The following is a 16,745-nucleotide window of genomic DNA, read 5'->3' as shown; positions in this document are numbered from 1 at the left end:
AGAACAGCATCTTTCCAGCCTTCTATTTGCACATTTCCTTGGAGTTCTGTTTTAGACACAGGGCAGTCATTCCCTCAAAGCAGGCAAGTTGGGGGGGAGGCGCTTCACTAAAACACGAGTGTTGCCTAAATGATACATGGATTCTTGTGGACTTGCTTATTGGTTTTTCACCGTCTTTGACTATGAGAGCCCCCTTTCTCTCTTCTGGTTTCTTTTTCTTATTTCAGGCAAATTCTTTTTAATTTCAACTTTATTCAATCAACCAGATCTTATTAATTTAGAATGCGAGGGCAAACAAGGAAACCTCTCTACCTACAGAGGAACTAATTAGGAGAAAAATCCAACAGGTGTAATAGAGCGAGAAGTTGCAGAGAGGAACATAGAAGGTTTCTCAGGCAGGAGAGAAAGAAGGGTCCACCTGACAAGGGGTGGAGATGTGTTTGGGAGAGAAGGTACCCCATTGCCTGGGGTGAGAGCCGGCATTTCTGGAAGAGGAAACTGCGGGCGTCAGGACACGGAGGTGGGGAGAACATGTAGTGACATTTGTCTGGAGTTCCAGGAGAGTGATGGGAGGTGAACGAGGCTTAGCTGAAGCAGGAGGTTAGCTGAGGGGTCCGCTCTGCACATCTGTGGGCTGTGGAGAGCCACCCCGATGACTCCATGCTCTCACCGTCTGCTCTCTGGGAGAGAGCAAGGAGGTCTCAGTCTTAGCTACCTTCCGTTAGACTTATAGCCTATCTGAAGTCTGGAATTATACCAGGAATGCCCCAGGTGCAGGGTCTGGCGTGGACTCAACGGACATTCAGAGGACTCCCAGACACGTAGTTCATCTGTGACCCAGCACTTGCCGGGTAGCTGAAACGCACATCCACACTGTGCTCTGATCTTCGACGGGGATGGAATGGCATCGCAGTACTTTGGGAGTAACCCAGGAAAACAAATATCCTCTTTTACGGAGGCCTCTTTCCCAAACTACCCCTTCCTGGAAAAATGTTGCAAATGATTTAATAACTTAAAATTATTCTTATCCAGTGCCCAGATCCTAAAGATCAAGAAAATAGAGACGTTAATAAAAAATAGACATAAAAATAAAAATAATTGTCTTGGCTATCCTCATTGGATTGTTCTCACTAGTTATTACTGCTCAATAACAAATTTAGTTTATTTAATACTATCTTCTAAGCGTGAAAATCGCCAAAGAAATAATTGAATGTCAGAGTTGGGAGATCCCTTCAAGCTTATTCTGGCACATCCCTCTCGTTTTACAGTTGAGGAAAGGGGGGCGCTAGATAACTTTATATGAGCTGTCCCCAATTTTACACCAGAGAATTAAAAGCAACCAAAAAGCCATGACTCGGAGCAACTTACCCTGTTTGTAGATGCCCCTTCAGTCTCTTAAAAGTGTGTATGCGTGTTCCCATAATTAAATTTGTGTCATACTGTTTATATTTTTGTCTCTTGCCTTTTGCACTCAATATGAGGTTTCCCTCCAAATCTTTAGTTGGTATTCATATATGTTACATATTCAAATATTTAATGACTGTTATAAATATCTCATTGTATGTGTATATATCCTCATTTATTTGACCTATTTCCTATTGTTGGGTATTTAGGTTGGTTTGGGTTACTGTCGTTATTGGAAATAAACACCTTTGTACATAAATCATGACTTCTCTCTGATTATTTCTCAAGGGGAGAATTACTAGTTTGGTCAAAAGGGATGGACACATTTAAGACTTCCGATACATATTGCCAAGCTGACCAGCCCAGAAACGTTTTTCAGATTTGCCAGAAGGAACAGGTTTCATATCTTTTTTGGAATCTTAGCAAAATTGGACCTAAAGGGTCAGCCATTCCAGCTGACTTGGAGTTCAAATTTGCCCATTTACATCATTTCAATCATTTCATCATTTAAATCATTTAAAATACAAATTATTCTAATCATTTAAAAATATTAATAATGATGAAGCTCTTGGCTTCTTAAGAGGTCCCATTCTCAAACTAAATTTATCTGTAAGAGCTAAGGGAGAAAAGTGTGATTAAATGGCTGAGGATCAGATGAGAACTGTCCAGGAGGTTTCCTGTAGGGGTCACTGTTACTGTCAATTGATGGATGCAAAGAAAAGCAGAGCTCATTTAAGAATGTAAGCACATTCATTTTTAATGCCTGATTCGTTCCCATTCCCTAAACCGTAAAATAAATAATAAGACCTTGAAGCCAGATAGCATCACGATGCCAAGTTTCTTAAATAATGACAAATACCACTCTTTCCACTCAATACGCTCCTCAGTTTGCACTGTTGGAATATATGCCACTCCTACGAAAGGCTCTTAAGCCTGCTCTTAACAGAGGAGGCATTAGCTCATTGCCGAAAGCCGTGAAGTGTTTACGCGGCATACAGTAACTTGAAGAGAAGGAAAAAAACATTCATTGTTGTAGACAAGATCCCCTCCCTCCACCTTCCCCTTTCTGCTTTTCCTTGGGACCTCTCGGCGCTCCGCCTCACAATCTCCACGGAAGACAAAAATCAGATGTTGTAACATGCATTCTTTTGCAACATTTCAGTACAAAGAGGCGCTTTTTAATTTTTTAAGTTTTTATTCTGCGGCTAAAACAGGCTCCCGACGTTACAGGAGCGGGGTCCATGAGGCGGTGCGGACACACCTTTGCAAGGCAGCGGCTGACAGGTGCTGCTGCAAACGTATCAGCCCTCTCTACGGACCAGGAGTCTTTCCCCTCATAAAATGCAAAGTAGCCAGCCGTTTTCCATTTCCCCCATCCCCAACCCTCCTCACCAGGTGCCCACCAGGAAGGGGCCGGGAGGATATTTACTCTCCGCTCCGGCGTTCTCCTATTTAACTGAAGCCCGAGGCAGCTGCCTCTCCGAGCGAGCGCAGTACCAGCAGGGTCAGGGTCAGGCCCAGCCGCACCTTGCAGGCAGGCTGCCCAGCGGACCAAGACCTTAGGCCAAACCTGAGCTGGGCTGGGCTGAGGCGTCCGGGAAGCGGAAGGAGCCCGTCTAGGAAACCAAAGGTGTGTGGTCGTGTCGCTGGTGTGCAAACCTCACCGTCGGTGCGGGTGGAAAGCCCCACCTCGCCCCTGGTGCGACGCGTCCCGCGAAGGACGCCAGGCTCTGTTCCACTCTTCTTGCAGCTGGGAGGAGTTGAGGCTGAAGTTGGCGAAACTCCCTCACCTGTCCGAACCCGTATCTGGGCAGGAAGCAGGGCCCGGAGGCTCTGCAGGCGGCCCTCTGGGTGCAAGGACCTCACGGCCCGGGAGGCACGTGTGGGGGCTGCTCCCAGGAACTTCAGACCCCCGGGACCCGAGCCCCAGCTCCTCGCTGGTCCCTTTCGCCCCCAGGCACCCTCAGTTTGGCGCGCCCCGAAGGCCGACTGGGGCGGACGCCAGGGCTGCAGGTCTGAGACGCTCCGCCTCCTTCTGCCACTTAGAGCCACTAGCGCCAGCTGGAAGCCTTACGTTCAGTCTTAATCTGCGGTCACTTTCGGAACTTTCCAGGCAAGGAGTAGCCAGGCCCTCTGCCTCCAACCAGTGCCGTGCCTGCCGCCTGCCTGGGACACCACCAGGACCCAGAGATCCCGCTCTTCACCACCTCCCCCCAGGGCACCGACACCCCAACTTTTTACGCGCGGTCTGCGCGGGGCGACTGGGTGTCTGGCTCCCGTGCTAAGGGGCGTGCGCATCTTCCGGGTGCCGGCCGCGCTCCCATCGTCTCGGCTGGCTCTCCTCCTCCCCAGGAACGACCGTGGGGCTGGTGAGCCCGGATCTGCAGGGCACTCGACTGTGCCTAGCACTCGGAATTCACCCCCGCCTCCGAACCCATCCTCGAGGACCGGACTGCGCCTCAGGAGGCCAGGCTTCTGACTCCAAAAGTCAAGGCGGCCTGGTCTTCTTTCCGAACGCGGGTGCCTATCGCAGATCTGCCCCGCGAGCGGCGCGCGGAGAAGCCAGGCGCCCGGGACCGCGTCGCGCCGTCGGGTGCAGCGCGCACCATGGCCGGCTGCTGCTGCTTGTCCGCGGAGGAGAAGGAGTCGCAGCGCATCAGCGCCGAGATCGAGCGGCAGCTTCGCCGGGACAAGAAGGACGCGCGCCGCGAGTTCAAGCTGCTGCTGCTGGGTGAGTGGCTGCGACTCCGCGACCCCTGCTCGCCAGGCGTTGTCCGCCCTCCCGGCCGCTTCCCTCACCCGGATCCCCTCCGGGCCTGGAGCCCGCGGGGTGTGGCGCGGCTTCTTCCCTGCCCCTGGGGGCTCGGAGGCCGGCAACGTCGGGGGCCTTACGCTGTCCTTTGCACGCTCTAGTTGGGCGACTTTCGAAAGCACCCCTTCCCTGCCCCAAAACAAGGCTGAGACGTAGCCTTCGATCAGTGTCTGCTTTGTTTGCCCCTCCCCCTAAAACCGCCTCCATCCCAACCTTTTGCCGCCAGCTTTTTCAGAGCCCCGTCGGGGATGTTGGGGTGGCTGGTGGGAGCTACCTGATGAACACTGGGGTGCAGCTTTAGCTTGGGCCGTTGGGCTCTCGATTCCAAAGAAGTACGGTTGGGTGAGTGCTTGCTAAGTGTGGACTGTGCTCGGTTGTGACCGCATCGCTGGGCTGTAGCAGGGAAAGGTAGTAACCTCCCCGTCGCGGAGAATTAAAAATGGAGGTCCGGGAAATTGGTAAACTTGCTTGGAGAAAAGACAAAGCAAATACTAGGTCAGTAGTGGGGCTGACGACCAAGCCTTCGCCACTCACCCCACTGTGACCCCAACCGCGTCCTTTTGGTGACCCCCCCCCCCCCCAGGCCTTTGTGTCTGTAGCAGGCCCAAACCTCCCCTGCTCAGCTCCACTGAGCGCACTCCTTCCTAGTGTTGGGGCTTGGCTGGCCCAGCTGCATTGAATAGTTACTCATCTGGCTCTTAACTTGCCAAAACAAAATGTTAAGGTTTCCCCAACTTAGGTCCTAGGGCAAGGATCCCACATCACCTGACTTTCTAGAACCCCGTTCAATCCATTTGCTGTTTGAGGAACATTTACCTTTTTGTTCAGACCAGGGTATTAGCTGTTAGATCTTTCCAGATAGTTTGAAGTGTTTCAACTCTTTCCTTCCAGAGAGGAATCCTCTCTTACACCAGTTTATTAATCTTGAATATAAGGAGTCACCCTCCCAGAAAGCTTGAAGGAAAGAAAAGATCAAGTTAGGATAAAATGGATAAAAGCTTTCGCTTTTAGTCAATATTGGCTTCAGGCCTGGGCAAAGGAATCTTTTGGCACTTACTCCCCGCCCCCCCCCCCGGGGGGTTTAGAAGGTATTTGTTGGGGTGTCTGGCCTTCACCATGCTGTGCTCCTCCCCACTGGTCTAGGTGTCTGCTGGTGGAGTGGGCTGCCCCCCATACACGCTGCCCCTCCCCCACCCCAGATTCCCATTGGATTATCTACCCAAAGGCCCCAAACTTGCTTCCCTGGCCTCTGCAAGTGGGGAGGGGGCAGACCTCCTCCCTGAGGAGTGGCCGAAGGGCAGCTGTGCTGGGTATTGGACGAGCTTGGATTCCAAGCTGAGGGTCTACAGGTGTGCCCTGAAGACTCCCTGATGAGAGACGGAGCCTGGGTGGGGGAGGGAAGAGATTGTGTCCATCTAGCAGGGTTATTGGAACAACCTGTGTCTGGCCCAGAACCTGCCCCCCCCCCCTCCCACCAGGGGTCTGCAAACTCAAAATTGTACCTGGCCTTGCAGGTTGTTAGAAAGCTACATTTGTCAAGGGAGGAGGATTATGTGACAGTTGGCTTGATGACCTCAAAGTAATGATGTCGGGCCTCCATTTGTACTCATGCTCCAGGCCCCGCAAATGATAGGGGTGAGCCTGGCTTTGGTGGCATACTTTTTCTCTTCAAGGGAAGTCTGTACCTTCTTTCATTGTGAAGTATGTTGATTCGTGCCAGTGTATGAAGCATAGTGTCTAGAATATACTAGGAGCTTGACAAATGCTGGCTGTGCAATGAGCCATCCCACACTGGTGAACAAGCCCGTTTTTTTTGGAGTAAAATGCTTGCATTTACACTCCAAGTAGGAGAGTAATGTTTGTCAGGTGTTTGCCCTGGAGGTCCTGTTTAATACTGGGGACTCGAATACCTTCATTGCCTCCCCCAGGCCTTTGCCCCAACCCTCTCCTGCACCCTCCAGGCACTGCCTTGTCTCCCAAGATCCCCATTCTCACTGTGCCCGGCTATGACTGGCATACTGGCTCAGTGCTAGTTACTTCAAAAGCTATAGAAATAGTTGCTAAGCCACACACGGTGGTCAGGAAACCCAAGGAAGGACTCAAAAACTTGGGGTTTCTTTCCCTCTTTCAGGGAGCAGGGCACACTACCAAGATAAAGGAGGAGGCAGTGACTTCAAAGATAAAGGAATCAGGACATGGTGTCTGCTGTTTGGTCCCAAGTCATGCAGTCTGAGTGCAGAATTCACCTGAGTCTCTGTAATGGGTCAATTAGATAATCCGCGGCTCAGCTGCCTCGGGTGAAAACTGCACTTTGTGAATGGGAGTTGAGGATCCTGTGTGGAGTGTGGAACGATCTGAAAAGCCACCAGCTCTTTCACAAGGATCATGCTTTTGCAACAAAATGATTTGAGGGGGTTTCTGAAGTGCAGTCACTAGAGCAGTATCCTGTTTACACTTAATAAAAGCATAGGTCAGTGTCCTCGGGGAAAGATAAAAGCTACTATCTGGTTTGGGCTGGTAATTGCAAGATGTCAATGTGATGCTTTCAGCTGAAGGGGGAGGATAAAGAAGATGATTGAATTTGGTAGAAAGAAATTCCTTATCAGTTTCTCAGATCAAAGTAAGACCAAAAGTAGTTATGCAAGGAACCCTGATGAGTACTATTCAGTGTAGGAAGAAAGCGTCTGGACAAAAGCAATTAAATAGGGGGAGAAATGGGATCTTTTATTCATTTTTAATATTAAATGAGGCTTAGTCAAGTGTTGTTAATAGAGTTGAGTGTTTCCAGAAACTGATGGCTGAATTTTGGATGCAGACCTCATGTTGGAATTGTCTGGAAGGAACGTATACTGGGGAATTGGTATTTAACTTACATTTTTAATCCCTGTGCCAATGTAAGCTCTGAGGACAGACTGCCTGGGTTCAAACTCTGGCTATACACCCCCCACCTTTTTTTTTTTTTTTTTTTTTTTTTAAAGCCATGGACTAGCTTCTCTTGGGTTTGTCTGGTAATAAGTGTCAGTTATCTTCATTCCATTTTTGAGTATTTTTAGCCACCACTGAGGTGGTTACTTTCTATTTTAGTTGATCAGTTGCAGGTTGCATAGCAGTTTGTCTAAAATGTCCTGGTAGTGCTCTGACAGTAATGTTTTGCTTTCAGTTTCCCTTATTTTCTGAGCCATAAGCTGATTTGAGTCTCCCTACTTATACCAAAATAGGTGAAAATCTGAGTCCCCTAAAATCTTATTGCCTTGGTTATAACAAAATCTCATTTGGAGACTAATTATCATGTTCCTAGGCTGGAAGTTTATTAGAGGAAGTAGCATAGGGAGGGTGGCTTTCTCCATAAAGTGACAAGCTTTTCTGGCTCTGTGAAGAGGAAAAGGAGTGAAATGGTTAAGTATGCCCATGTTCCTTTATTCTTCACTTCGTTCAATCCAACATTTTCCCAAGTGCCAGGCACTGCTCAGTTCAGGGATCATTTGTAGGTGAAGTGCTAAATTGGGGGTGTTGGTTCACAGGTGACTGTTAGGAGGAGGATGGTCGTAAGTGCTTACTGGAGAATAAAAGGTGGTATAAGCAGGGCATGGGGGGGAATCCTCTGGAAGAAGAATCATCTGAGTAGGCCCTTAAGCAATGGGGCGGTTAGGGTGCTGATGGCCATCCCTGCGTGGGCTCGTGTAGGACACACACACACTTCGCCCCATCCACCAAGAGAAGCTCTTGAGGACAGTCAGTGGTGTTCTGAGGCTCTGGGATGATATGAAGGGGTCCTGGGAGGCAAGATTTCATTGAGTTTTTACATTTTATCTTAGCCTTTTATGTGAATAGTGTGTTCGCTACAAAATAGATGTTAACGTAAAAATGCTTCATCTTTTGGTGCCAGAATGTGCTTCAGAATGGGGGACTGCGTGATTTTTTTTTTTTTTTCCCCCTCCTGTGGCTTCTGTCCATTCTGGCTGGAGTAAACCAACCTCACCAGGTAGCCGTCTTCTTTCTATGACCCAGCCGTCCCTGAAGACAGCTCAAGAGGCTATTCGTTTTGCCTTTAAACTAATAAAGAGCCTTTTCAAACCATGGACTTTTACCCTTTGTACATTTTCAAATAAAGTATATCGAGGTATAATTTATATCCAGTATGGAACTCTGGATACATGATGTCATGTCCTCCGAAAGTCCTCTCTGGAGGCCCGCCACGTCCACCTGCCCCTCGTTGGCCATGTTACGTTCGGTCACTTGTTCAAGGTGCTGCACGTTGTCTCTACTATCTAATGGTTTGGTGGAGAGACCCTTAAGGCCAGGCAAATATCCTGCTCCTCGCAAAGATACCCCTCAGACTTCGTATCTGTTGACTCCTGATCAAATGTACACCCTGATGGCTACAAAATGATTTTCCAAATCCTGCACTCTCCATTTCACATTTGGCACTGGGCATGTTCCTGTAAGGTCCCTCCTTTTGCCGCTATTTATTATCAGTACATATCTGTGAATCCCTCATCGGGTTTCACTTCATCCCTGTACTTCATTGTGCAATGAGACCCCTTTCAGGCTGCTGTTTGCATCATGGCAACATGGCCCATCCTTTTTTTTTTTTTTTTTTTGAACCCTTTCTTACTCTTTGGCATAAAGATGAGTCTGGAGCTCTAGCTGACCTTCCTTCTCAGGCAGGGAATAAGCTATTTCTCTACAGGGTCTTGGTGACTTTTAGTGGCAAACAGAACCTTTTACGATGCTTAGGGCCCTTAAACAGAGCGAGTAGACAAATCACTCACGAGTTTCGACGTACCTGACGGAACCACACTTCTCAAGGCGTGGAGTTCGAGGATGGGTGTCTTGTCATTGTAATGCTGCGAGCAGATGAGGGGGATACTGGACAGTAGAGTTAGACAAAAACCATATGTTTAAAAATGTCTTAACCCTCAAAGGTTGTTTGTTTGTTTGCTTTCTTAAAAGATGCCTTGTGGTTTACAAAACCCTTTTTCTTTTCCGGTGATACCTGAATTTAGAAAGTTTTCTTGTAAGAATCCCCATGTGTGGGGTTGCAGGGAGGGGGTAGCTAGATTGAGAAGGCAAAGAGGGGTTGTTAGTGAGTGAGCATAGCAAAGCTATTACGTTACCAAAGACAAAGGTTGAAATTCAGGCTGAAAGGGGACTCGCCAGGATGTCTCATGAAATGGAAAGAATTGAATGATAGAAACCGGAAAAGCATCAGTACCAGGGTGTTGCTGGGGCCTTCACAGGACCCAGCCATCAGCATGGGTTGGCTCCTTCCTTTTTCCAAGTTTGAGAGCTCTCGGAGCCTTTCTTGCCCCGACGAGAGCCCAAGGTCTTGGTGTGACCTCAAGCTACACTCCTGGGTCCATCAGTTCTGGCCAAGGGCTGTAAAGCAAGACCTGCTGTCCTCTGAGTGCACACGGCTTGGGGTGGGGGTCCCTGGGGGGTCAAGCAGCCCTTGCAGCAAACACTGTCAAAGGATCGAAGCGTACCAGCAGAAATCCAAGGGCTCTAAAGCTGGAAGCCACTGTCGGAGTCTTTGTGGGGGCCCTCATTTTGATGAGGATCAATTGGCTCTCTGTTGATGGGTAAATTAATGGGCTGTCATGTCAGCCAGGGTTCTGGGCTGCAGACCATTTAAGCAGAGGAATAATTTATTGGAGGGGAAGCAGGAAGTTCACAGAACCGCTGGGAACTGGAGAGCAGGCTCAGCCAAAAGGGCATGATCCAAGGGAGTTTTGACACTGGTATCAGTCCACACGGCCGAGCACACAGCCAGGGACTCCCCCACCCCCACAGCAGTTGAGGACTGGACACTTAGCTCCACAGCCGTGCTATAAATCATCTGTGACCATCTCCTATATCTTGTGTCACTTTGCAAAACCTCAGGCCATCTGTGCTCAGCTGCCAGGGAGCTGGGGGACAGGCTGCATGGAATGATGGTAGGGACAGGTTCTCTGGGTTTAAAATCTGGGCGAGCAGGTCCTAGTGGTCTACCAACACCCTGTCTGGTCTAAGGCCACTTGCCTAACCATTTTGAGGTCACTGATAGAACTAACATGTTCTCCAAAGGACACGTGGAGAGAAGGGTCAACAGCATGAAGGCTCTGCTGGTGCCTCGTCTCAGAGAGCAGGGTCCCGATATATGGCCATAACCTAGAATCATGAAATAAGCAGCATGTTAAGATTTGGGAAACCTGAGTTGCTTTTTTTTTTTTTTTTTTTTTTGCTGGAGAAGGCTCTGAGTATTGGCTGTCTAACCATGAACAAGACAGTCTTCTCTCAACCCAAGGGTCCTCACCAGGAAAGTGAAAGTTTTGGATCAGATGACCCCCTGATATCTTTCCAATTCTGTCATCCAGTATCTTCTACCAGTGGTTCTCAAAGTCTGCTCCCAGGAGCATCGGCACCTCCTGAAAACGTGTTAGAAACGCAAACTCTCAGTGTCCGTCATGGATGGCCCTCTGGATCAAGTTCAGGAGTGGGGCCAGCACTCTGTATGTGAATAAGCCCTCCAGACGGTCCCGACGCACGCTCAAGTGTGAGAACCTCTCTTACAGCATTGGTCCGGCACCCAGGACTGGCCAGCCTCTGATTGTCTATACCTCTAGGCTCTAAGGCAGATACCCTTATTTTTCAGCAAATGTCCAGGAGGCCTCTGAGCCTGACCTGCCTAGGGGAGGATTGCTTTCTTGAAGTGGAATACATCACTCTCTCATCAACTTGGTGAAGGGTGGTCAGAGTCTGAGCTAGGTAACTTGCGTGGTTATTTAGCATCTGTGCCCATGTGCCAGGTGGGTGGGCAAAGAGCAAGCACACGTGTACGCTTACCTCCGCGAAGAGTCCTTATAAAAACAAGTGTTCGCATGTGTACGCACCCTTAACTTTGATGTATTATCAAAAAGTGACGTTCCTATCAACTGCAGTGGCCTTAGGGCTAATGACCGTTAACTGGTGACTTTCTATCCCGGACTAAGTGGTATAGAGGAAGCATGTTCTAGTAAGAGCTGCTATGGATCTGTTTTGTGTTTTGTTTTGTTCTGTTTTTGTTTTTTTGAAAACACATGAAACATGGGCTGGTATTTCCAACCAAAGGGTGCTATTTCTTGGTGGCTTAAAAAACTTTTTTCTAAGCAACTGCTGAGTTCTCATATTTTGTACTTTAAAAAAGAATGAATAGGAAAAAAGAACATTTATCTTTTATTATTTTGCCTGAAAAGGTGTCTTCTGGATTGTTGGTCCATTGTCAGTGACCCACAGATGGGTTAACCACGCTGCCTCTCTCTTGGCTCTGCCATGAATAACAAACACCTTCGTTCCGAGTGACTCATTCCCTGCATTTTTGTTTCTGGTGCTCAGCGACTATGTAATTGGGAAATACAAGCTAATTGTATTACTAAGCAATATCAAAGAAATGAGGTGATAAATCATGTGGAGAATCCTTGTCTCATCTGCATAGTGTTGTATTTCGTAAATGCATGTCTGCAACTGACTGGAAAACCTTTAGCTCATCTCTTACCACAGAGTTTGAGAAATAGAAGTGCAAACTTGCATTTTATGAATGGAGAAGAAAAGGTCCAGAGGCGTGAAGAGACTCAGCAGATGTCACAGGGCTCGGTGACTAGTAACTAACTGGCAGTAAGCCAAGGCTAGGAATCCAGTCTTAGTTGCCAACTCATTTTTTTCCATTAAGTCAGTCTGAGTCCTGTTGTTGAATTTCTTAGTTTCTAAGGCGACATTGATTATAAGACATGCTATTGATTTGAAAACAGCTTTTTAGGAAAACAAACACCATAATGAATGCACACATCAGTGCAAAGGCATCTCGACTTTAAAAATGTTAATTTGTGTGCCAATAAGTCTTGGAATCAAGGATTTAAAGGCTATTGATTCCTACCCCCCCCCTTAATCAGATAGTACAAACTTAAAGCAAAGGTACTCCAGTTACGTAGAATTGAATTCATGAAACCAGTTTAAGTGCTGAAGTTAAAAGAGAAACTTCTATGTATTGCTGTCATCCCACCTGGTTCTATTTCAAATGAAACCTGAAAGAAGTTGTTTCCTGGATTAGTGGGGCTGTTAGATATAAAGGAAGTTAAGAGAAAAATGAGAGCCACGCAATGTGAGAGCTCCAGTAACTGAGTGATGGTGGAGGCATCCAGGCAAATGATTCAGTCTGGGGGGAGTTTCACATGAGACCTCGAACTCCATGAGTGTTTTGTTCACCACCGACCAGCTGCCTGCCTCCTTCCTCGCCCCAGGGCTGAGCACAGACCTTAGCTTAAATATTGGTTGAATAAATATGTATGTCTTTCTCTCCATGAGCTGGCAGATGGGTAATGTGAAGAATTCTTCATAGTAGCTGGAGGTCCCTATTGGTCAAGGTACTTTAAGAACATTCATGAAAGGAAGACTGGCATGGGTTGGATCTTGAAGAAAAACAAGACAGAAAATTCCAGAACTGATTTTTTTTTTTTTAACATCTATCCATTATCTTAGCTACCTGTTCATGTTGACTGTTTATGCCTAGAATAGTGGTGTCAAAATATGAAAATGGAGCCCGGGTCCTGGAATAAAATGATTAAGGAGGGCAGTTGTGATGAGCACCAGGTGTTATGCACAACTAATGAATTGTTGAACATGACATCAGAAACTAATGATGTACTGTATGTTGGGTAACTGAACATAATAATAAATTCCTTGTAGTTCCATAAGGATTTTCCTGGTAACTGCACGTAAGATTTTGATATGTAACTGGAATGATAGTTGAGAAATGTTTTTCTTTATTGCTTTATTCTGAAATAATTTGAAAAAAATCATAACTCATCACAGTATTCATGTAATTTTCTAAATAAGTGGTAGGTCTGCCTGTATAAAAATAAAGGATTTTGTAGGGGCCTCGTGATTTTAGAGGTTCCTCTCATACTTAATTTTATGAATAAGAAATTCAGAAGCTCTGAAAAGAGAATCAGTCATTTCAAGGACTTAAATCCCCTGAAGTTTAAGACCTAGTTTGGTGGGTTAGGAGCCATATCTTAGCCTGAGCGAATTTGATAGCTGCACAGAAAGATGTCCATTTCCTAACAGAAATAATCGTCTGATATTGCCCTAGGTGGGGATGTTCAAAGTGACAAGGCATGATGTGCTCCGCATATAAATGTATTGCATTTGTTGATAAAAATGTTTGTAATCGGTTCTATTTAAATCAGTGGCTTGGAGATTTTAGGAGTTTGTGTTTGTTTTAAAAAATTCGAGAGAGTTAACAAAACAGGACTATCCACTTAAAAACCTTGCCAAGTAAGAATGCTAAAAATATTGTAGCCTATTCATCTAAAAAGCCATTCAGAAAGTGCTATTAGACAGTTAATTTATTTCTTCACATATCAAAGATAGAATTCCTTGAACAAGACTGAAAGGTCTTCCCTTCTCTGCCTGATTCATCCAATTCTACCTATCTGTTCCTCAGTAATGGTACCACTGACCACTCAGGCGCTCAAGACAGAATCCCGAGGGTCTTCCTTGAGTTTTCTGCTACACCTAACACTAGAAATGGAAATTAAAATAATAAAGCTAACATTTATACATCCAGGCCTCCTTCTGGGCACTTGAATGATCTCGTTTACTCCTCACCATCCTTTGAGGTACAATTAGTATTACCCTTTCCATTCTACTGATGGGGAAACTCAGGTCCTAGAGCAAGGTTCACCAGGGGCAGAGTCGGGGTTTGAATCTAGACAGCCTGATTCCAGGGCCCTGATTCTTAATCATAGTCCTGCTCCTGACTCCCAGAGCCAACACCTCACCAAAATCTATTCCAAGAGGCCAAATCTCAACTGTGTCTATTTCTTGCAATTCTCTTCGCACCATCTCTTGTTTGAATTCCCCAACCTCTTCCTCGCCCTGAGTCCAATGTCCACACTGCAGCCAGAGTGACCTTGTAAAAATGGAAATTGGATTGCTATTTTCCTGCTCAAAATCTTTCTATGTGTTCTCCTTGCCCTGGGGTGCAAATCTAAAATCTGTGCATGGTGTGTGAGACAGGGTATCTGTCCCCTGCCACGTTGCCACGTTCTGTGACATTATTCCCTGTGATCACTCACTCCTGCCTGTAGGGCTTTCTTTTAGGAACTTCAGTGGGCCATCCTCCTTAGGCCTCTGCACGTGCTCATCTCTCCACCCCCAACATGAGGTCCTAATAGTCTTCTAGCTAATGGCTACTTATTTTCAGAATGCTTCTTAAATATCCTTTCCTCCTGGAAGCCTTCACTGACTGATGCAAATTAGTTCCCCCAGAATATTCTTGCATAGCCTGTTCTGTATTTCTTACTTGAGATTTTCCTTGTTTCTTTAGGTAGGCTTGTATTGCTATAAACTTCCCTCGTAGAACAGCTTTGCCTACATCCCAAAGATTTTGGATTGTTGTGTTTTCATTTTCATTAGCTTTGGTGTCTGTTTTTGATTTCCTCTTTGATTTCTTGGTTTCACCCATTTATTGCTTAATAGCATGGTATGTAGCCTCTGTGTATTTGTGTTCTTTCCAGATTTTTTTTTGTAATTCTAGTTTCATACCTTTGTGGCCAGAAAAGATGCATGATAGGATTTCAATCTTCTTGAATTTGTTGAGACTTGTTTTGTGGCCTAACATGATCTATCCTGGAGAATGTTCCATGTGTACTTGGAAAGAATGTATTCTGTTATTTTTGGAGGGAGTGCTGTGTATAGGTCTGCTACGTCCATCTGGTCTCATGTGTCATTCAAAGCTACTGTTTCCTTGTTGATTTTTCTGTCTGGATGATCTATCCATTGACGTAAGTTGGGTATTAAAGTCCCCTAGTATTGTTGTATGACTGCTGATTGCTTCCTCTATGTCTGGTAATAGTTGCTTTATGTATTTAGGTGCTCCCAAGTTGGGTGTATAGATACTTAAAATTGTTATATCCTCTTATTGGGTTGTTCCTTTTATCATTATGTAGTCTCTTTCTCTGCCTCTCACTACAGTCTTTGTTTTAAAGTCTCTTTTGTCTGATACCCCAGCTTTCTCGTTTTCATTTGCATGGTAAATGTTTTTCCATCTCTTCACTTTGAATCTGCATATCTTTAGGTCTGAAGTGAGTTTCCTATAGGCAGCATATAAATAAGTCTTGCTTTTTTAATCCATTCATTCACCTTGTATTTTTGATTAGAGCATTTAGTCTATTTACATTCAAATTCATTATTGATAGGCATGTACTTCTTTTTTGTTACTTGTTTTGTGGTTGTTTTTGTGGTTGTATTCCTTTTTTTTTCTTGCTGTCTTTGCAGTTTGATGGCTACCTTTAGTGTTAGGTTTGGATACCTTTCTCTTTATTTTTGTGTGTATCTATCACAGATCTTTGACTTGCAGTTACCATTAGGTTCATATATCACACCTTCACAATCAGCAGTCTATATTAAGTTGATGGTCACTTGAATTTGAACCCATTCTCAAGGCACTGAAATCTTTACTCACTCTCCCCATCTTAAATGTTTGTCCTATTTTACATCCTTTTATTTCGTGAATCTCTTGACTGATTTTTATAGATATAATTGATGTTTAATGCTTCTGTGTTTTAAACTCCATACTGGACTTATGAGTAATCTACCTTTATTATATATTTGCATTTACCTGTAAACAATTTTTTTTCATAATTTTCCTACTTCCAGTTATGGCCTTTCTTTTCCAGTTAAAGGGTTCCCTTTAAAATTTCTTGTAAGTCTGTTTTAATGGTAATGAGCTCCTTTAACTTTTGTTTGGCTGGGAGACCCTTCCTCTCTCCTTCTATTCTGAATGATAGCCTTGCCAGGTAAAGCATTCCTGGTTGCATTTTTTTTTTTTCCTTTCAGCACTTTGCAGGCCAGAAGGGAGTAGCAGGATATATTCAAAGTTTCTGATGATAAATTGGCTAAGAGCCCTACAGGGTTTCCCATGTATGTAACGGTTTTCTTTTGCTGCTTTTCAAATTCTCTTTATCATTACTTTTTGCCATTTTAGTTATTATGCATATTGGTGTGCATCTCCTTGTGTTAATTTTCTTAGGGGCTTTCCGTGTTTCCCGGATCTGGATGTCTGTTTTGTTCCCTGAAACTATGGATGTTTTCAGCTATTATTTCTTCAAATAAGTTTTCTGCCCTCTTCTCTCTCCCTCCTTCTGGGATCCCTATAATGCAAATGTTACTATGCTTCCTGATGTTGCTGAGTTGCCTTAACCTATTCTCATTTATTTTTTTGGCTGTTCAGCTTGGTTGCTTTCCATTACTCTGTCTTCCAGATTGCCGAGCCATTCTTCCGTATCCTGTAATGTGCTGTTGATTCTCTCTAGTGTGTTTAATTTCAGTTACCGAGTTCATCTCTGACTGGTTCTTTCTTATATTTTTAAGCTTTCTGTTGAAGACTTCACTGAGATCCTCCACTCTTAAGTCCAGTGAGTATCTTTATAAGCATGATCCTGAATTTTTTTTTTTGGGGGGGGGGGTCAGGCATATGGCTGATCTCTGTTTAATTTAGCTCTTTAGGGTT

At 45.5% G+C, this 16,745-nt stretch overlaps 1 protein-coding gene across 2 annotated transcripts in view; it reads left to right on the top strand.

The window, feature by feature from the left end:
- Nucleotides 1-2,581: 2,581 nt before the first annotated feature.
- The window catches only part of GNA14 (G protein subunit alpha 14), a 181,638-nt gene continuing 167,474 nt past the window's right edge, over nt 2,582-16,745 (top strand). Inside the window, exon 1 of one of the 2 annotated variants that reach the window (XM_026518813.4) lies at nt 2,582-4,135. In XM_026518813.4, the coding sequence (XP_026374598.1) occupies nt 4,012-4,135 (124 nt within the window). In that variant the 5' untranslated portion in view covers nt 2,582-4,011. Of the gene's footprint in view, nt 4,136-16,605; nt 16,651-16,745 lie in introns of those variants that run through there. The other variant, XM_057305635.1, reaches the window with a different exon arrangement.

The sequence above is a fragment of the Ursus arctos genome, unplaced genomic scaffold, assembly GCF_023065955.2.
Source record: "Ursus arctos isolate Adak ecotype North America unplaced genomic scaffold, UrsArc2.0 scaffold_33, whole genome shotgun sequence".
NCBI lineage: Eukaryota > Metazoa > Chordata > Mammalia > Carnivora > Ursidae > Ursus > Ursus arctos.
The sequence above is the reverse complement of the archived record's forward strand: the minus strand, read 5'-3'. Positions and strand labels throughout refer to the sequence as shown.